Below are 22587 nucleotides of genomic sequence, written 5' to 3'. Positions count from 1 at the left end.
TACATTCTCTTAATGAATACAAGATTGAGCTAGCTGGAGCTGTGCTCTCTCGAGATTGTTGTCTTGATGGAACTAGGCTGGATGCTCTACTTACTCTGAAATCCTTCAGAACAAAAGCTGATATATTTCTTCTTATTCTGTCGAGATTGCTTTTAATAAACAGTTCAGGCAAGTCTGCAACTCTTCTTACGAAGAAGGTAATATTCAGCTTATAGATTATATTCAGTATTCTATTAGCTTTTACTTGTATAGCCTTGTATTCTTGAAGTAAGGCATTCCTTCTTAATAGCTAATTAGAATATTGCATATAGTTGCTGTATCCCAGCTCATAGAAGAAAGCTTAGCAGTGCAAGCTCGTTATAGCTATCTCTGCATCCCATTCTTTCACATTTTGTGCAATCTCTCTATAATTAAGATAGAAAGCTTGCCTCCAATCTGAACAGCTACTAAATAATTAATAGAAATCAGTAGATTCCAGGATTCAAAGGTGAAACAGTTTGATTGCATAGAGCAGAGCTGCATTCGAATCATTATCCAGCAGCATAATTAGAACATTCTCGAAATTCTAATCCTAATTAGCTCCAGTACTTCTGAGCTAATTATTTAGATAATGCTTGCTTATATAAGCTAGTAGAGTATTGCTAGATTTGTATATAGCGATGTAAAATCCTTTTTCAATCTTTATATTAAGCTAAGATAAAGCATAAGCTGAAATCGCTGTATTAACTAAGAGAAGAACTCATAAGCGCTTCTATCTAGCTTTATGTTTGAGCAGATTCTGCTTATTAAGAATATCAAAAGAGCTAGATAAATGAGCTATTAATGGAATACAAAGATATCCCATCAAGAATACATCTTATTAATTATACTAAGCATAATAACAAAAGGCAGCTACAGTATGCTGCAAACTAATATCTTGAAAGATTCCTGCATCTAAGAATCCAACCAGATTATAGATATCGAGAAGATATCTGAAAGAATTAGCGCTAAAGATCGTAAGCAAGTATAACTTGCAAGGGGGTAATTCTGAGAAATACTTTTCGATAAGTTCTGCTGCTAGATAATTTTCTTCATTTCTTAGACTAAAGTAGGGCGAACAACTCTTGATTACTTCAGTTGAGTATGATGCTTTGAGAAAGATAGTTCGAAAGCAGTAAGCTTTAATCATTCAGTTCTCTCAGCTATGCTAAACAGATAGGAACAGAGAGTACTTGAATTCAGCTATTGCTGCTAAGTTGAAAAGAAAGTAAAAAGGGAAGAACAGCTTTATTGAAAGATGAGCAATTGCAAGAGAGGTTTGCAAAGATGTAAAGTTAAGAGATTGAGAGAGTATTGACTAAGAAAGAAAGATAGAGAAGAATGCAGCTTCAGCCTGAGGATCTGTTGAGAAAGATAATGTTATATAAGCAGAGCAGTTAATAATTTGCTCTGATATTAGTATACAGATCTGAGGCAGCGTTAATGAGGAAGAAAAAGAGTATGTGTATGCTTAAGAAAGATAGTTGTAAAGAAGTTAAAGAAGGAAGAAGAATAGCTAGCTATAAGTATGAATAGAATGGCTAATTTATCTTATTTAGCAATTATTCAAGTAATTTACTGCTTTTCATTTGTTATAAAGCAAACAGCTTCATCCTTAGCTAGATAGGAGCTGTTCAGCAACAGATTGAATAGAAAGTATAATAACTCAGTTGAATATATTTATTACTCATTACTATCTTATCAACCTTCAGCAAACTATTCAACAACCTTTCTCTCAGTTCATCTTGCTTTTCAATTCATCCTTCGCATAACAACTTCTCCTTCTATCAACCTTCCCTTGCTCAGCTTTGCAATATACTCAAGATATCTCGAATTGTTACTAATGCTGTTTTCTCTTTGCGGATAAATACTGCTTCTCAAGAGATTAATAAGGTTTGAATCTGGTTTTCTTCTTCAGTTCCTTCTTCTCAGAGCAGCAACTATTATTAGCTTAAGAATATTTATATCAACTTTCTTGATGTTACAAACTTCAATACTATCAAGAGAGATCTTGGCTTAATATATGCTTCTTAGGATATTTAAAGCGATATTATATTTTGGAATAACTTACTGCTAAGCTCTGGCTTTGCTGCTTATTTCGCAAGGCTGAACAATAAGAATTCTATCAAACTGAATCTTATTGTGATATATAAAGCTGGTTGAAAGCTCTTCAGCGAATATCTTACTCGCATCTTCTCCCAATCTGAGCAAGTAAATTCCCTCCTCATTCAATCCTATGATCAGCATAATCTAGTTCCTTGCAATTGCTACTCCCGTTAGTACGCTACTGCTTGCATGCTTATCCAGAGACAGCAGATCAACATTAACTAGCCTTTCCTAGAATGTATCTCAATGAAGAGCTTCTTTAATAGGAAGTATAGCAACTGCATTTATTATATAAAATCTAAATATAACTATACCAAAGACTTCTCTTGTATTAAAGAGCATAGTACATAAGTAAGATTCTTATTCTGATATTCTTAATCAGATTTGAATATATACTAATCATTATTCTTCTTGCAGCATTAGCACTTGTTTTACCAACTCAGCTCTCAATGTATAATCGAAGTAGATTCTCAAATTAACTCCAATGCTAATATCAAGCATATTATCAAAGCTTAATACAAGCTTATACAAAATAAAGATATTGCATATAATCAAATCAAATGAATTTCTCTTATATCAAGAAAATGATATTCACAGAATACTATAAGTCTTATAACTAATTATAATTGCAATGCTTAAGAAGATTACTGCTAACTTTATCTGCATAGATTAGCAAGAAGAGTATTGCTCCTTCTGCTTCCAAGAAGAGAGTATCTGGGTCTGAGCAGGCAGCTTTATAATCTGTATCTTGCAGCAAGGATAAAGGCAAGAGCAAGGCTGTAGTAGGATCTTGTATTGAGAAACGAGCTAAGTCCGTTCAGTTTCAAGATTCTTCCTCTGTTTTTAACAACAATTCTTCAGCGGATAATACAGATAATATGAATCTGAATAGAACAAGAAAAGAGCTATTGGATGATATTTATAGATATTCTAGTAATGAGAATAATGTATAAAAGTAAAGGGGTTTTCATAGATTGCAGTGTTTCTTCGGCGCTCTGCATTTTTCATGCATTGCATTCCAATATACTGCAATTTTTGAATAACGAAAATAGCTTTAGAGCTGGTTAACATACTCTATGCTAAATGCTTTGAAATTTTTAAATGGGTTTACAGTGTTCTGTAGCGAGTGATAGCAGATGATACTTTATTCCTTTTTTCCTAGCAAAATATACGAGATAGAATAGAAAAAATGAAAAGAAAACGTATTTTGCAAACAAAAAGGAAATATAAATAGAAAGAAATCAATCTTCCCTACAAGCTAGGAATGCTGATTTAGTTGGAATTGATATAAACATTCTACTTCTATCTGCTTTCTTCTATTCTTGCTTCTTCTTCTTTGCTGCTTATATAAAATATTTATCATTACTAACTCTATTTCCATTCTCAGCATTATCATCCGCTTTAATTGCTAGATTAACAGTTTCTGGATCAGAACTAGTTTAGCTAGATATAGGATTATGCTTAATAATATCTGAAATCCAGAATGTGGTATTGTTGCTTGAATCTGCTTTCTGAACTTCGAGAATATTATTATCTAGTTCCCCTTGCTAGAAAGCTTTCATTGAATCCAGCTTTTCTGCTAATAATTAGCTAGATTAAAGCTTAATATCTTCTTCCCAAAGCATAAGTATCTCGGATTTCCAAATACTATTCATATTCTATATAAACTTTTTGAGATTAGTAGCTGAATATATGCTTTTTAGCAGAACTTTATCTATAATCTTGAGCTTATAAGTATATTTATCTAGAATCTGAGTAATTAGATATAAACTCTTCTACTTATAAGAAATCTTAGCATTGCACAAGTAGCTCATTTTTCGAACATAATCATAGATAAGCATAAGATTTTCAATATTCAATTAAGATTTTCGTATCAGATTCTGCATTTAACTTTTAGCTGCAATCTTTTAACAGTATATCTGAATAGCTTCAATTGCCTTCTGCACATTATCTTCCTTAGCTGCAATTATTCTCAACTACATTTCAAATACTTTCTAAAGGAATTAGTTTTCAGTTTATATAAGAACTCTTTATATTAGGATTTTAGTTTCAATTGGAATAAGCAGCTTCTAATCGAAAATCAAATAAAAGAAGCTATATTCATGCAACTAGCAGATCATAATTCTTTTAGCAAAAAGTGCAAATCTTAAGTACTGCTTCCATCTCCAGAGTTAAGTATTAGCTAGCTTAGCAAGAGCACTTACTAAGGAAAGATAACTAGCTTCTACTTGTTTTTAAGCATAAGAATTGTAATTAAAGATCTGAATAAGCAGAATTCTAAGAGCTCTGATAATCTTAGCTATCTCAGCCTTATTTTCTAATTCTCTGTTAATAGTAATTTTGAAAAAGCATTCGAATATAAGAATAATCTCTTTCAAAATGAACTTTCTCATTTCTGCAGCTATAGCTTTCTTAAGAAGTCTTGCAAGCATATAGCTAATCAGATTACAGCAAGCCTTTGCAAGATATCTATAACTGCTATCCTCAGCTATATATTGAATATTAATACTGATTCTCGTAAAGAATTAACTTGGAAGGGTTGGGATTACTTCTTCTTTTCACATCTTTGGATCGAACTTTGCACACTTCTTGCAACTCGAGATAGCATTAGCCACATCTGTCCAGAGATCTCTCCAGTAGTAGAGTTGCTTGATACAAGCTACTATAGAATCTCGATCTCAATATCCAAACTTAGCATAATATTTTCTAATGATTCAGCAACGAAGATTAGAATCATCTACTATTCGTTAGCATAAAAGTTTTGTACCAGCATAGCACTATAGAGCTTAATCAAATACTTAATGCTTTAATACTTCTACTATGAAATTCTTATAATTCCTCTTAAAGAGTTTTAGTGAAATAATCTTATAGCATAAGAACTCTGCATATTATTTCAACTATTTCGTTTACTAAAGAGTTGGATTTAGCAGTAATACTAGATTAGCTTTATCTGAGTTTATGCTATTAAGCTGAGCATTATACTAGTTCTCAATATTGCTATCTTTATCTTTCTTAAATAGCATTAAGTATAGAGATTGAAAAAGGGTATCAGCTACAGAATTCTTTAATCCAAGAATATATTTAATAATAAAGTTAAACATCTTAATTACTACTACTTATCTATTTAGAAGAATACTGAGTATATTATTTATTTCTTTATTGAGTTAGTTTATTAGAATGCAAGCATTAGTTTCCAAAATGAAATAGCAATTATAAAGATGCTGCTGAAGAAATCATAAGATATAAAGAATAGCGCAATACTTCCTCTTGATAGCATTATACTTCTATACTGCAACTATCTAGATTCTGCTAATGAAATATGCTAGCTTTCATTTATTCTCTATCATCTGCATTAATACAGCACTCCAGCCTAACAAGCTTGTATTTATTATAAGAATAATCTTTCTAGCATTAGTGCTATAATCAATTGAAATGATGATTGAATAAGATGTAAGTATTCGGATAAGTATAGCAACAGCTTCTTTCTATTCCTTTTCCTACTTTCATGCAATACCTTTCTTGAGAAGATCATAGAGTAATCGAATAATAATTGCAAAGTTCCAAATCCAAGCTGCATAATAAACAATCAATCCAATGAAAGAGCGGATATCTTTAATATTCTTGCATTCTGTTCAAGCTAGAAGCTTTTCCACCTTTCTATTCTAAGATTATCATCCGCTGGAACTAATAACATAATCAACTATATCAATTTTCACTCAGCACTATTCTAACTTGAATGCTGAGATTGTAGCTTCAGCTAGCTCTACATTTACAAGAATCTTATCAAGATTTCCGATATGCTCAGCAATATATCTACGCATTCTAGAAAAGCTCGGAATCTCTTTATTCCCATAGATTATTATAAAACTATAAACAGGAATATTATCGAGAAAAAGCTAGCATATATAAAGAATAAGATCATACAGAAGTCTAATTATTATTCTCATAAACTAAGCAACAGAGTTAGTAGTATTCTGGGATAGAGTATATATTCTGAATAAGCTTAAGAGCGTTGAGAAGGTTATTATATTCCTGCTATTAGAATGCAGTTGCACTTAGTTATATCTGGAAAAGAAGTTAAGCAGTAAAAGAATCTTGCATATAGCAAACTCCTTCAAGAATTCATCTGAGGCAAGCAGTATAAAAGCATCCTTGAAGCTATGCTTATTATACTTTTAAGCGTTATTAATCAAATATAAGCTACTATTCTTTTTAATAATAAGAAACCAGTTGTTTCTGTATAATGTATAGCTTTTCTTAATAATCTCTCGTCTGATATATTGTTTCAAGAGCTTTATCAGCTTTAGCTTGAGAGCATTAAGGATTAGAATATGCCTTGCTTGAAAAATCTCATGGAATATAGTTCTGATTTCTTGCAAGAGAGCTATTTCCTTAATAATCTTTCCAATCTCAGTAAAGTTCTATGCAAGAGCTTTAATCCTATTTCTCAATATATGTTTAAATATTTTCTTCTCAGCTTCAGAAAACCCTTCACAGTTTTTCTCTTGCATAGCAGCCTACCGATTAGATCTCAGATGCTAATTAGAATTCAGATTGCTGAACTTGGATTCAATCTACTTATTATACTTAGTAGGCTTTGTAGATTGCTAAGCTCATTGTTATAACCCATCCAACATGCAGGTTACAGAACAGGTCACGAGTAACAGAGACCAGGTGTCAAGGATTCAACATCCTAACAAAAAGCATCGATTACATAACTCAGAATTAAGGTTATTAGCAGATAGATACAGTTGATATCTATCCCGTTGATGAAGAAATCGATGAAATCGATATCGATCCTATCTATCCGAACTGAAGAACCAAGTATATGAAGGTTTACATTTCTTACTGTTAGATAGATTTCCTTCAGATAGTTCTTTAGTTATCAATCTAAGTATTCAGTCTTCTATACTAAGTAGCCTCAAAGGCAGTGAATACTTGCATCGCTTATTAAAACTTATACAATTCCGTATTCAAGAACTTAATACTTTGATACTACTCTTGTTAGCATAAATCCCTTTGTATACTTAGGAATCTTCGAATTGCTGCAATGCTCATTACATTTTGATAATTCTTGTTCAAGAACAGTTCAGTATTACCCTTTTGAGCAATACGGAATATGATAGCTTCTCCAGAAATCCCTTCGTTCTCATGCGCTCCTACTCAGAAAGAATTAATTAATTAGATATATCAGCTTATTCAGTATATTCAGAATCTATATAAATAATAGCAAGCTTAGAGCGCTACTATTACTAACTAATAAGCTTAGCTAGCTTAATAAGCTTAGCAGGCGTAGTTTACCTCTGCAATCATTAGTAGCGCTAGAAAAGCATACAAAATGAATAAGCTTGCTATATATAACAACAATCAAAAAATGCTGCATAGATTCCTTACCCACTGTAGAGCATATTTTCTATACTATAAGACTCAATTTGCTAAGAAATCTGAGAAAGTTATTCTTATAGAAACTTATTTCAAAAAGAATACTCTTATTTAGTATAAGCTTTCTCTATACAACCACTTAGAGTATCAGAATAACTCCAATATACATACTCAGAATACTAAGAATATATTCGATTCCTTTGAAAGCTTCGAGAAAGCTCTCAAAGAAATCTTTAATAACTCTAACAAAGAATATACTACAGCTTAGCAGCTTATGAATCTCAAGCAAACCAAATCAGCTTCTGCTTATATAATCAGATTCAAGCAATTCTTAGCACAATTACTGTAAGAAGATAAGAATCTCATAGAGTACTATTACAAGAAACTTAAGAATAATATTAAGAATAAAATCTCTAAGCAAGATTAGCTGAAGAACTTTGCAATATTCTCCAATTAAGCTATTCGCATCAATAACTATCTATATGAATAACAAGTAAAGAAATTCAAGAAGGAAGGAAGCTAGACTTAGAGATTTCCAGCCAATATAAGTAAGAAACTTCAAAACAAGAATAGCAGTTAATATAGCAGCATAGCTTAGAATAGCACTATGCATGCTGATTTCATAGAACTCAACGCTGCTAATAAGCAGTATAATAAGAAGAATAGCATTACTTGCTACAACTGCAACAAACAAGAATACATTGCACATAACTGCTATCAACTCTGAAAGAACAAATAGCAACTAGTTTAGAAAGAATGCTAGATAAATATCGCTTAACAATAGAAACTCAATCAACTAAGCAAAAACATCTTCTCAGAGCAAGTATTGAACTCTATCGAATATGAAAGTCTTAGCTAAATATTCTATTATAATAATAACTGCTTAATATACTTCTCAAGTAAGGAAGATTCAGAATAGTTTCCTCAGAAATCTAAGCGCTGCAGATAAATAGCAATAGCAGAATGAGAATATACGCTCAGCACTTCTACGAATAGCAACTCGAACTGCTCTGATATTGTAGAATAGAGCATTCAAGTATTGAAAGAAGAGCTTAGCAACAATACTCTTTAACATTCTTCATTGCTTACGCTAAGCACTATGATTAGGAATATGAATAAGAGATAGTACTCTCTTGATTATTGATATAAATACCTAAACGATACTGAAAACGCCTTTCAAGCAATGAAAAGAACAAGCCAGAACGAACAATCTAATGATTCATCGGAGTCTTTCATAAACAATAAACCCAAAAAACCTACAGAAAGATTCCTTTTTAGTATTGAATAAAACAAGAAAATAATATGAATTAAATATCTCGTTTATAGGATAGAGCTAGAGAAGCTCTTTACTTATATTCCCTTGCAAAACATTGAAATACAAGAAGATAAGAACTCTTGAATCAGCTCACTTTACAATCTATACTACAAATTAGCTTGAATTTCTTGCATCTATCATAGCTGCAAAACGCATTTTTCGAACAAGATGCAATACGAATAGTTCTCCATCAGAGAATCAGAACAAATCCTTCAGATTATTAAAGAACAGAAACTCCGCTTTAGAAAGATTCTCAACAAATAGCACTACAATGCATACATTAAGCTATCAAACAACTATTCTATACAATATATAGATAAAAAGATAAAATAATAGCAGTATAAAACAATACTCTATATAATTCACATCAATAATAAGATTTGCAACTAGTATTAATAGAAGAAAGATTAGGAATAACAATAATACAAGCAAAAGTAAGCTAAGAAGCTTGCTCAAGAAGCAGCAAAGCAGGCTTAGAAGAATAAGCAGTTCTCAATAAACTCAAAAGAATAGAATTGCTTATAAAGAAACTGCAGATGATCAGATTAGAACAGTTCTTATATAAAGCTTTTAGAACAGATTATGCTTATATCAAGTTCGATATATATATTTAAAGATACAAATACAGCATACTATTGAATAGCAGCACTCAGAGAAACTTTATATTTCTATATATCATTAATCAAGCATAACTATAATAAAGATGAAAGAGATGCTCATACACTCTTAGCACTATAAAAGAATAACCTGTTGCATACAACCAGAGAGTAATTAATAAGGAAACTAATTACCTACCTATCTTGATTCAGAAATATGCAATCCAAGTTTCTTTTGATATCATAGATACAGCATAGCATAAGCTAATTATAGAACTTTTATAGCTCAAAAAGCACAATTCTTGAATCGATTGAACTACTAGCCAGATCTTATAGAAACAAGCTGTATCCAGAGAAACAGTTGCAATCAACAATGCAGAATCGAAGCTAATTATTAAAGAATACTTAGGAAAAGAGACTTCAGATAACTTCATATATACTTCCAAGTCAGCAGGGCTAGCAGTTCAAGAAGAAGAACCTAGTAATAAGCGAACTCAAACAGTGCTAGAGCGCTAACAGATTAGCAAAACAACGGAAGCGAGACTCTCAGCAGATCGGTTCGCTTCGAAGCAACAAGGAAAAGCTTCAGAATGTGAATTATAAACCCATACAGAAAAAACCTCGAAACCAAGCTCTCAAGCGCTTAATCCAGCCTGAAGCGAATGCTTAAGGCCTTCGAGAACGCCATCAGAAAAGAAGTATGCTCAACAGTATCTACTGTTCCTCTAGATAGCAGAAACAGCATAAAAACTAGAATTAATACTTGCAAATATATCCCAAGAATACTATAAGTTCAAGAAACTATTTTAGAAAGAATTGAATACGAGATTGCTAGAATACAGCTTATACAATCACAAAATCCTGCTATAAGAAGAAAAATAGCTCAAATTCTTCCCTATCTACGAACTAGATAAAGCATAGCTAGAAGTACTTAGGAAGTATTTCAACAAAAACCTTAAGAAAGAATATATACAATTATTGCAATTATCAGCAGAATATCCTATTCTATTTATATCCAAAAAGAATAGCAAGCTTAGATTATGTATTAATTACAAGCAACTTAATAATATTATAATCAAGAACTAATATCCATTGCTACTTATCAAGGAATTACAAGATAAGCTGCAGAGAGTATAATAGTTTACAGTTCTAAACTTAAAAGAAGCTTATAATCTAATTAGAATAAAGAAAGGAAAAGAATGGAAAACTGCTTTCAGAATATGCTATGAATACTACAAATATTTGATTATGCTCTTTAGTTTAATGAATATTCCAGCTTTATTTCAGGAAATAATCAATTATATTCTATATAAATACTTGAATCAGTTCATCATTGCTTACTTCAATAATATCCTTATTTACTCTCAAACATTAGAAGAACATAAGAAACATATGAAAATAGTATTGCGAACGCTTCAGAATGCAAAGCTTCTTGTAAAACCTGCAAAGAGCTACTTTTACATACAAAAAGTTAACTATTTCGAATTCATAATCAAGCTAAAATGCATTAAGCTACAGAAAGATAAAGTAAAAGCTATTAGGAATTAGCTCATTCTCAGGAATATCAGAAATATTAGATCTTTCTTTGGATATATCAACTTTTACAAGCAGTTTATTAAGAACTATAGCTGAATTGTACATTCTCTTACAAATCTCATCAAGAAGAAACAGTCTTTCGAATAAATCTTCAAAGCTCAAAAAGCTTTTAATAAGATCATTAAGCATATTATCTCAGAGCTAATTCTGTATAAAGCAAATCCTTATAAGCTTTTTAAAGTTGAAACTAATGCATTGGAATATATACTCAGAGAACAACTTAATTAGCAAGATAATTAAGAATATCTAAAAATTGTAAGCAACTTCTTGAAAAAGTTAAATAGCTTAGAAATCAATTACAGAATCCCTAATCAGAAACTTATAGCAATAATAAAAGCCTTTAAGAAGTAGTAATACTATTTCATTAGCATATAATATCCGATTATAATTTACTCAGATTACAAGAATCTAATTATATTCATAATAACTAAGATTTTGAACAAATAATAAATTAGATAAGCAGAATTCCTCTTACAGTTCAACTTCAAGATTGTATACTGCAAGAGCTCAGAAAACGAACAAGCAGATGCTCTTAGCAGAAGATCAAACTATTGAGATGAAGATTCTTCGAATATATAGAATATCTTTATTCAGAATGAATTGGGAAATCTCGTTAATGTATATAAGGAGCTAAGCGCTGCTCTCAGAATCGAACTCTTGGAAAGAGATTCAGAATTAATGATTTCAGATAAATAAGATAACTATATCAAGAATATATATAATGTATTAGCATATAGATACTAGAGAGTTAAAGCAACTTATAAATACATTAAAAGATACTAAAATTTATTAGATCTTAGGAAAAAGATTAAAAGTATTTTATAATAATGTAATAGCTATAAGAAGAACAAAGCAGAAAAATATAAGCCTTATAGACTATTATACTCCTTATCAGTATCTATAACTATTTAGCAATCTATCAGTCTAAACTTTATTATCAAGCTACTTCTCTTACAAAAACTCTTAACTAAGATGCAATATAATAGCATTCTAGTAATGATTTGCAAACTAAGCAAGTATGCTTATTTTCTCCTCTATAAGGAAAGCAGTACAGCAGAGAAACTTGTATATGCATTCCTCAGAATGATTATTGCTAACTACAGCATATCAGAGAAAGTAATCTCTAATAGAGATAGAAAGTTCAATTCGAAGTTTTGAACTTCGCTTATAAAACAGCTCGGAATATATTACAGAATATTTACAGCATTTTACTCACAAATAAATAAACAAATAAAAAGAATAAATCAAGTTATTGAATAATATCTACAATACTATATCAATTAGAAACAGAACAACTAAATTAATCTATTGCTTCTCATACAGTTCGCTTATAATAGCACAGATATAAGCATAACAAAGAAGTTACTATTCTTCATACTCTATAGATACAATCCAATAGCTTACTACAAGGCACTGCTAGGATGTAATGAGCACTGCAGCAATCCGAAGATTCCTAAGTATACGAAGAGGTTTATGCTAACAAGAGCAATATCAAAGTATCAAATCCTTGAATACAGAACTGTACAAGTCCTAATAAGCGATGCAAGTATTTACTGCCTTTGGAGCTACTTAGTATATGAAACTGAATACTTAGATTAACAACTGAAGAGCTATATACAAGATCTATCTAATGGGAATGAATGTGTCCTTATATATTCAGCTCTTTATTGTAGCTTATCTGGCTCACTGTGATTCATAATCTGCATTGTAGTGATTCGTGATCTATATCGTAGTGATTCAGTGAGCAGCTTACCTATGTTATTATAATCCAATTCTAACCCTTGTGTAATGAGCACTGCAGCAATCCAAAGATTCCTAAGTATACGAAGGGATTTATGCTAACAAGAGCAGTATCAAAGTGTCAAGTCCTTGAATACGGAACTGTACAAGTCCTAATAAGCGATGCAAGTATTTACTGCCTTTGGAGCTACTCAGTATAGAAGACTGAATACTTAGATTAATAACTGAAGAGCTATATACTGAATCCATCTAATAGTAATGAACGTGTCCTTATATATCCAGCTCTTCGGTATGAATCACTGTCTAGCAGCGCCCCGCGGATCACAGTAGTAATCCGGGTGAGCCTAGTAAGCTGTGCTCCTGGTGCTTCTAATGATCCATCCCTATTTCCTTCCTAGGTTATGTAATTAATGCTTTGTCAGAACATTGAGTTCTTAATATCTAATCCTTATTACTCATAATCTATTTTGTAATCTGCATATTAGATAGATTATAATATTATCTCCCTTCTATCAGTTGTTGTTTCCAACAATCTTCTGTAAGTATTCTAGCAAGTTTTCTGTATACTTGATCTTGCTTTCCTAATTGAGATGTTGAATAGGATTGAGAAATCTTTTTCTAAGAAAACTGAACAGTATAACTATCTTTTCCTAGCTATTGATTAGTTTAGTTTTGAGATTATGCTTTATACTGCTTGCACTTTCTAGGATCTGGTATGCAAGATGATGGATGATGCAAAGCATTGTTCTCAGTATATTCATTGTGCTCGTTCTTATAATAGCTGTAGGATTCCTGTTTCTGCTCGTAAATCCCTCTTTTCTTCCCTTCTAATCCCTTTGCTAATATTCCTCTTCTTTCCTTAGTCTCGCGCATTATAGCAGAAAATAAGAGGCTGGAATCGAAGGAGTGGGAAGCGGAGGCAGAGTTGGAGAGGGCTCATCGTTGAGCGCTGGAGATCCTTAACGAAGCTCGTACGAAGATCTTGGAATCCGCTGCTCATCTTGCCTGCCTGCGCACTCAGCGTAGATCTCTTGCCTCCCGGGGCGCTCAGATGGTAAATGCAAGCTTTGAATCCCTTAATAAGCTGGATAAGTAAGAATGTTGTAAGGAGGAGAAATGCAATCTTGCTGTATCGGTTTGTAAGGCAGTATCAGCTAAGAGTATTTTAGCTGAGAATCTCTTGTTTGATGGTTTTAACTGGAACTCTGTTAATCCTAGTAGAGCTGTTATAGATTATTCTGGATTTTTGGAAAGCAAGATTCCTAAGGCTTCTAGATCTCGGTTCGGAGCGGAGCAGTTATCCTAAGCGCTGGTTTCTTTCTTCTTCCAATACTCAGCTACCTTTTCCTAAGCATTTTTAACGTTTTTCTGCAGTTTCCAAGAATTTTCGCTTGCTAAGTAATCTTTCCATTTAACGAGATATTCCCTTGTATTATCTATGCTTCTGTGCTTGAGAATCTTCTCTACCTCGTATTCTGATTTATTATTCTCCACTTCTGCTGCATTATCTGTTAGTATTTTCTATGCTGCTAGTTCTAGCAATAAAATGTGGAAAACTGAGTATATTCTTATTCTATGAGATAATGCTAACTCGTAGTTAACTAGGAAGATTTATTGCAAGATTTTGAAAGATTCCAACTTTTTATAATCAAGTTTATTGCTGGATCTGATTGTTTTGATATTTTTTTGAAGTAGATAAGCCTTATCTTCCTTCTGTAGGATTAGTCTTTCAATTCTTTTGGAGTTTGCATATTGCATTATTCGTTCTTGAATGAATTGTAATTCTGATTGGAGTTCTTCCTGAACTTTCCTAATCTTCTTAACTCTTTTGTCTGCAGCTTCTGCATTTGCTTCTAGCAATGCTTCATGATAAGCTGTTGGGTTATATCTGTAGAGTATGAAGAATAGTAATTTCTTTGTTGTGCTTGTATTTGCGCTATTATAAGCGAACTGTATAAGAAGCAATAGGTTAATCCAATTATTCTGTTTCTGATTAATATAGTATTATAGATATTATTTAATAACTTGATTCATTCTTTCCATTTATTTATCTGTTTGTAAGTAAAATGCTGTAGATATTCTGTAGTATATTCCAAGCTGTTTTATAAGCAAAGTTTAAAACTTTGAATTAAACTTTCTATTTCTGTTGGAAATTACTTCTTCCAGCGTGCTATGATTAGCAATAATTGTTCTGAGGAATATATATACGAGTTCTTCTGCTGTATTGCTTTTCTTATAGAGGAGAAAGTAAGCATATTTGCTTAGTTTGCAAATTACTACTAGAATGCTATTGTATTACATTTTAGTTAAGAGTTTTCATAAGAGAAGTAGCTTAGTAATAAAGTCTAGACTAATAAATTGCTAAACAATTATAAATACTAATAAAGGATGCAGTAGTTTGTAAAGCTTGTATCTTTCTGCTTTATTCTTCTTGCAGCTGTTGCATTATTATAAGATATTCTTAATTCTTTTCCTAAGATCTAATAGATTCCAGTATCTTTTAATGCATTCATAGATTGCTTTAACTCTCTGATACTCGTATGCTGATGCATTGTATATATCTTCAATGTAGTTGTTTTGTTCGTTCGAAATCATTGATTCTGAATTCCTTTTCAAGAGTTCTATTCTGAGAGCAGCATTTAGCTCTTTGTATGCATTAATAAGATTTCCTAATCCATTTTGGGCGAAGATGTTCTATATATTTAAAAAGTCTGCATCTTAATAATCTAATCTTTTGCTGAAAGCATTTGCTTATTCATTCTCCAAGCTTTTGCAGTATATAATCTTGAAGTTGAACTGTAAAAGGAATTCTGCTTATCTGATTTATTGCTTATTCAAAATCTTAATTATTATAAATATAATCAGATTCTTATAATCCGAGTAAATTATAATCGAGTATTGTGCGCTAATGAGATAGTATTGCTACTTCTTGAAAGCTTTTACTATTGCTATGAGTTTCTAATCAGAAATTCTGTAATTGATTTCTGAGCTATTCAACTTCTTTGAGAAGTTGCTTACAATTCTTAAACATTCTTAGTTATCTTGCTAATCAAGTTGTTTTCTGAGTATATACTCTAATGCATCAGTTTCAATTTCAAAGGATTTATAAGAGTTTGCTTTATATAGAACTGATTCTAAGATAATATACTTAATAATCTTATTAAAGGCTTCTTGTGCTTTGAGAGTTTATTTGAAGAGTTGCTTTTTTTTGATAAGATTTGTAAGAGGATGTGCGATCTGGCTGTAGTTTCTGATGAACTGTTTATAGAAGTTAATATATCCGAGGAAAGACTTAATATTCCTAACATTTCTGGGAATTAGCTAATTTCTAATAGCTTCTATCTTATCTTTCTGTAGCTTAATGCATTCTGGCTTGATTGTGAATCTGAGATAGTCAACTTTTTGTATATGAAAGTAGCTCTTTGCAGATTTCACAAGGAGTTTCGCATTCTGAAGCATTTGCAATACTATTTTCATATATTTCTTATATTCTTTCAGCATTCGAGAGTAAATAAGGATATTATCGAGATAGGCAATGATGAACTGATTTAGATGCTTATATAGAATGTAATTAATCATTTCCTGAAATAAAGCTGGGGTATTCGTTAAATCAAAGAGCATAACCAAGTATTCGTAGTATTCATAGCATATTCTAAAAGCAGTTTTCCATTCTTCTTCTTTCTTTACTCTAATCAAGTTGTAAGCTTCTTTTAAATCTAGAACTATAAACCATTGTGCTTCTTGCAATTTATTTTATAATTTCTTAATGAATAGCAATAAGTATTAGTTCTTGATTATAATGTTATTAAGTTGCTTGTAGTTAATGCATAGCTTAAGCTTGCTATTCTTCTTAAGTATAAACAGAATGAGATATTCTGCTGGTGATTGCAATGATCATATATATTCTTTCTTAAGATTCTTATTGAGATACTCTCTAAATGCTTCTAGCTATACTTTATCTAGTTTATAGATAAGGAAGAATTTAAGCTATTTCTCTTCTTGTAGCAGAATCTTGTGGTTGTATGGGCTGTATTCTAGTAATTCTGTATTCAATTCTTTCTGGAATAGTTTTTTGAACTTGTAATATTCTTGTAATATGTTTGCAAGTATTGGTTCTGGTTCTTGTGCTGTTTCTGCTATCTGGAGGAATAGTAGATACTGTTGAGCATACTTCTTTTCTGATGGTATTTTTAAGAGCCTTGAGCGTTCGCTCCGAGCTGAGCTGAGCACTCGAGAGCCTGATTTCGAGGTTTTTCTTGTATAGTTCCACAATTCACATTCTGAAGCTTTTCCTTGTTGCTTCGGAGCGAACTAACTTACTGAGAGCCTTGCTTCCATTGTTTTGCTAACCTGTTAGCGCTCTGGTACTGTTTGGATTTGCTTATTACTAGATTCTTCTCTTTGAACTGCTAGCTCTGCTGACTTGAAGGTATGTATGAAGTTGTATAAAGCTTCTTTTTCTGAATGTTCTTCAATTACTGGCTTCGATTCTGCGCTATTGATTGTAACTATCTCTCTGGGTATAGCTTATTTCCATGAAATCTAGCTAGTAGTCCAATCGATTCGAGAATTATGCTCTTTGAGCTATGAAAGTCCTATAATCAGCTCATACTATGCTATATCCATGATATCAAAAGAAGCTCTGATTATGCATTCTTGAATCAAAACAGATAAATAATTAGTTTCCTTATCGATTATTCCTTAGTTGTATGCAACAGATTGTTCTTCTACAGTGCTAAGGATATATAAGCGCCTCTTCCATCTCCATTGTAGTTATACCTGATTAATAATATATAGGAATATAAAGTTTCCCTGAGCGCTACTATCTAATAGTATGCTGTATTTGTATTCTTGAATATATATGTTGAACTTAATGTAAGCATAATTTGTTCTAGAAGCTTTATATAGAAACTGTTCTAGTCTAATTATCTGCAGTCCCTTTACAAGCAATCCTATTCTTTTGAGTCTGTTAAGAACTGTCTGTCCTTCTGAGCCTGCTTTGCTGCTTCTTGAGCAAGCTTCTTAGCTTGCTTTTGCTTATATCATTATTATTCCTAATCTTTCTTCTATTAATGCTAGTTACAAATCTTATTATTAATGTGAATCGTGCAGAGTATTGTTTTGCACTGCTATCATTTTATCTTCTTATCTATACATTGCATGAGATAGTTATCTGATAGTTTGATATATGCATTGTAGTGCTGTTTGTTGAGAATCTTCCTAAAGCGGAGTTTCTGTTCTTTAATAGCTTGAAGGATTTATCCTAATTCTCTAACAGAAAACCATTCATATTGCACCTTATCTAAGAAATACATTCTGCAGCTATAATAGGTGCAGAAGATTTAAGCTAATTCATAATATAGATTGTAAAGTAAGCTAATCCGAGAATTCTTATCTTCTCATATCTCGATGTTTTATAAGGAAATGCAAATAAAGAGCTCCTCTAATTCTATCCTATAAACAAAATATTCAACTCATATTGTTTCCTTATTTCATTCAATGCTAAAGAGAAACCTTCCTATAAGCTTCTTGGGTTCATTGTTCATAAGAAACTTCGGTAAATCGTTAGATCATTCGTTCTAGCTTGATTTTTCCATTGCTTAAGAAGCATTTTCAGTATTATTTAGATATTTATACTAATAACTAAGAGGATATCATCCTTTATTCATTTCTCTGATTATGGTATTTGGTACAAGCGATGGGGAATGGTGAAGAGCACCGTTATTAAGCCCTTCCTCCAGCGCCTGAATGCTTCGTTCAGTGATATCGGAGCAATCCGAGTTGTTACTGCTTGTAGTTGTGCTGAGCATATACTCTCGCCCTGCTATCGCTATCTGCCTATGGCATCTAGGTTTCTGAGAGAACTATCCTGAACCTTTCTTACTCGAAAGATGTATTAAGCAGTTATTGTTATAGCAGAATATTCAGCTGAGACTTCTATAATCAACAGAGTTCGATACTTGCTCCAAGGGAGTGTTTTTGCTTAGTTGATTGGATTCCTATTGCTGAGCAATATTCATCTAATATTCTTTCTGAACTAATTGCTATTTATTCTTCCGGGATTGATAGCAATTGCATATAATGTATTCTTATTTGTTGCAGTTATAGCAAGTAATGCTATTCCTCTTGCTATACTGCCTATTAGCAGCATTGAGTTTCATAGAATCAGCATGCATAGTGCTGCTTTAAGCTATACTGCTATATCAACTGCTATTCTTATTTTGAAGTTTCTTGCTCATATTAGCTAGAAATCTCCAAATCTAGCTTTCTTTCTTTTTGAACTTCTTCACCCGTCATTCATACAAACAATTATCAATGCAGATAGCTTGATTAGAGAATATCGCAAAGTTCTTCAGCTAATTCTGCTTAAAGATTTCATTCTTAATATTATTCTTGAATTCCTTGTAATAATGCTTCATAAGATTCTTATTGTAATGAGCACTGCAGCAATCCGAAGATTCCTAAGTACACGAAGGGGTTTATGCTAACAAGAGCGGTGTCAAAGTATTAAGTTCTTGAATACGGAACTGTACAAGTCCTAATAAGCGATGCAAGTGTTCATTGCTTTGGGGCTACTTAGTGTATGAAACTGAATACTTAGATTGATAATTGAAGAACTATCTGAAGGAAATCTATCTAATAATAGGGAATGTAAACCTTTATATACTTGGTTTTTCAGTTCGGATAGATAGAATTGATGTTAACTCCATTGATTTCTTTATCAACAGGATAAACGTTGACTATATCTATCCGCTAATAATCCTAACTCTGGATTATATAATTGATGCTTTGTTAAGATATTAAATTCTTAACATCTGATTCCTATTACTTGTAATCTATTCTGTGATCTGCATATTGAATGAATTATAACATTATCTTCTTTCTATCAGTTGTTATCCCCAACGATCTTTTGTAAGTACTCTAGCAAATCTTTCGTTCGTAATCTTGCCTTTCTAATCGAGATGTTGAATAGAGTTAGTTCTCGTTGTATTGCTAAGCCTTATTCTCGTTCTTTGCAGAAATCATTCCTTCTTTCTGCTGTAGCTACCTTCGGTTCTTTTTCGCTTATGCTTTGCTCATACTGCGAAGATTACAATCTTTCGGCTGAGTGCAAGATTGCTGAGTCCGAATCTTCCTGCTATTAGATCTGCGTATATTTGAGTTTGTTAAATTGCAATGTGCGTAGCCTGATGTCTGTACAATTGAATTATATAACCGCTTAATATTATTGCTTAGAAGCGGAGATAGAAGCGATCGAGGAGAAAGCTGCTGAGCTGAATACCAAACTCCTTAGGCTGCATAAGCAGAAAAGGATGTAGTATGAAAAGATAATATATGCTGTTTATCAGGGAATTGATAATGTGGAGAAGTTGAAAAGAGTGGAAGCAGAGAAGCGAGCTTGCATTGCTGCTGGGATTCGTTCTATAGTTGCAGAGGAATCTGCTGTAGTTGCTGGAGATTCTTCTTTTGAGAGTTTTGATTGGAATTCCGTGGATATAGGGAATGCAGTGATGGATTGGTTGGGTTTTCTGGAGAATGAGATTTCTGAGAGCCCTGGATCTCGGTTCGGGGCGGAGTGATCGTCTTAGATGCTGGTTTTCCTTTTCCAATATTCAGCTATCTTTTCCTGAGCGTTTTCAACGTTCTTTCGTAGTTCCCATGAATTTTCACTTGCTAGGTAATCTTTCCACTTGATGAGGTATTTCCTTGTATTGTTTGTGCTTCTATGCTTGAGGATCTTTTCCATCTTATACTCTGATTCATTATTTTCCATTTCTGCTGTGTTGTCTATTAGTATTTCCTATGCTGCTAGTTCTAGCAGTAAAATGTGGAAGATCAGATATATTCTTATCCTATGAAGTAATGCTAACTCATAATTAACTGAGGAAATCTGTTGCAAGATTTTGAATGATTCTAACTTCTTATAATCGAGTTTGTTGCTGAGTTTGGTTGTTTTGATGTTTTTTCGAAGTAGATAGATCTTATCTTTCTTCTATAGGATTGATCTCTTAATCCTTTTAGAGTTTGCATACTGCGTTATTCGTTCTTGAATGAATTGTAATTCTGATTGGAGTTCCTTCTAAACTTTCTTAATCTTCTTAATTCTTTTATCTGCAGCTTCTGCATCTGCTCTCTGCAGTACCTCGTAATAAGCTATTGAGTTGTATTTATAAAGTATGAAGAATGATAATTTCTTTGTTATGCTTGTATTTATGCTATTATAAGCGAACTGTGTAAGAAGCAATAGATTAATCCAATTATTCTGTTTCTGATTGATATAGTATCGAAAGTACTGTTCTACAATCTGATTCATTCTTTCTGTTTGTTTATCTGTTTGTAAGTGAAATGCTATGGATATTCTGTAGTATATTCCGAGTTGTTTTATAAGTAAAGTTCAAAACTTTGAATTAAACTTTCTATCTCTATTGGAGATCACTTCTTCTAGTATACTATAGTTAGCAATGATTATTCTAAGGAATGCATATATAAGTTCCTCTGCTATACTGCTTTTCTTATAGGAAAGAAAATAAGCATACTTGCTCAATCTGCAAACCACTACTAGAATGCTATTATATTGCACCTTAGTTAAGGATTCTTATAAGAGAGATAGCTTGATAATAAAGTTTAAACTGATAAATTATCAAATAATTATAAGTATTGATAAGAAGTACAGTAGTTCGTAAAGCTTATATCTTTCTGCTTTATTCTTCTTGCAGCTATTGCATTATTATAGAATATTTTCAATCCTTTTTCTAAGATCTGATAGATTCCAGTATTTTTTGATATATTTGTAGATTGCTCTAATTCTCTGATGTTCGTATGCTGATATACTGTATATATTCTTGATATAGTTGTCTTGTTTATCTGGAATTATTGATTCTGGATCCTTCTCCGAGGATTCTATTCTGAGAGCAGCGTTCAGTTTTTTATGTGCATTAACGAGATTTTCCGACTTGTTTTGAGCGAAGATGTTCTGTATGTTCAAGGAATCTGCATCTCAATAGTCTGATCTTCTGCTGAGAGCATTCGCTTATTCGTTTTCTGAGCTTTTGCAGTATATAATCTTGAAGTTGAATTGTAAGAGGAATTCTGCTTATCTGACTTGTTGCTTATTCAAAACCTTGATTGTTATAAATATAATCAGATTCTTGTGATTCGAGTGAATTATGATTGAGTATTGTATGCTAATGAGATAGTATTGCTACTTCTTGAAGGCTTTTATTATTGCTATGAGTTTCTGATTAGGGATTCTGTAGTTGATTTCCGGACTATTCAACTTCTTCGAGAAGTTGCTTATAATCCTTAGATATTCTTGATTATTTTGCTAGCTAAGTTGTTCTCCGAATGCATATTCTAATGCATTAGTTTCAACTTTAAAGGGTTTGTAGAGGTCTGCTTTATATAGAACTAGCTTTGAGATGATATGCTTGATGATCTTATTAAAAGCTTCTTATATTTTGGAGATCTATTCGAAGAGTTGATTCCTTTTGGTAAGATTCGTAAGAGGATGTACGATTTAGCTATAATTCTTAATGAACTGTTTATAGAAGTTGATATATCCGAGGAAAGATTTAATATTTCTAATATTCCTAGGAATTAGCTAGTTCTTAATAGCTTCCACCTTATCTTTTTGTAGCTTAATGCATTCTGGCTTGATTGTAAATCCGAAATAGTTAACTTTTTGTATATGAAAGTAGCTCTTTGCAGGCTCTATAAGGAGCTTTGCATTCTGGAGCGTTTGCAATACTGTTTCCATGTATTTCTTGTATTCTTCCAATGTTCAAGAGTAAATAAGAATGTTGTTGAGATAGGCAATGATGAACTGATTCAGGT

At 32.1% G+C, this 22587-nt stretch overlaps 1 protein-coding gene across 1 annotated transcript; it reads left to right on the top strand.

Annotated features, from left to right (window-relative positions):
• Window positions 1–13463: 13463 nt before the first annotated feature.
• Window positions 13464–13849, top strand: M406DRAFT_270160 (uncharacterized protein; the record flags this gene model as incomplete). Its single annotated transcript, XM_040918062.1, has 3 exons — window positions 13464–13557; window positions 13617–13694; window positions 13722–13849. Coding segments are annotated over 3 exons (300 nt in total), but the record flags the coding sequence as incomplete, so codon positions are not given.
• Between the last annotated feature and the right edge of the window lie 8738 nt (window positions 13850–22587).

This window comes from Cryphonectria parasitica (genome assembly GCF_011745365.1).
Source record: "Cryphonectria parasitica EP155 unplaced genomic scaffold M406scaffold_11, whole genome shotgun sequence".
Lineage (NCBI taxonomy): Eukaryota > Fungi > Ascomycota > Sordariomycetes > Diaporthales > Cryphonectriaceae > Cryphonectria > Cryphonectria parasitica.
Note: the sequence above shows the minus strand (reverse complement) of the source record. Positions and strands in the feature narration are given on the sequence as shown.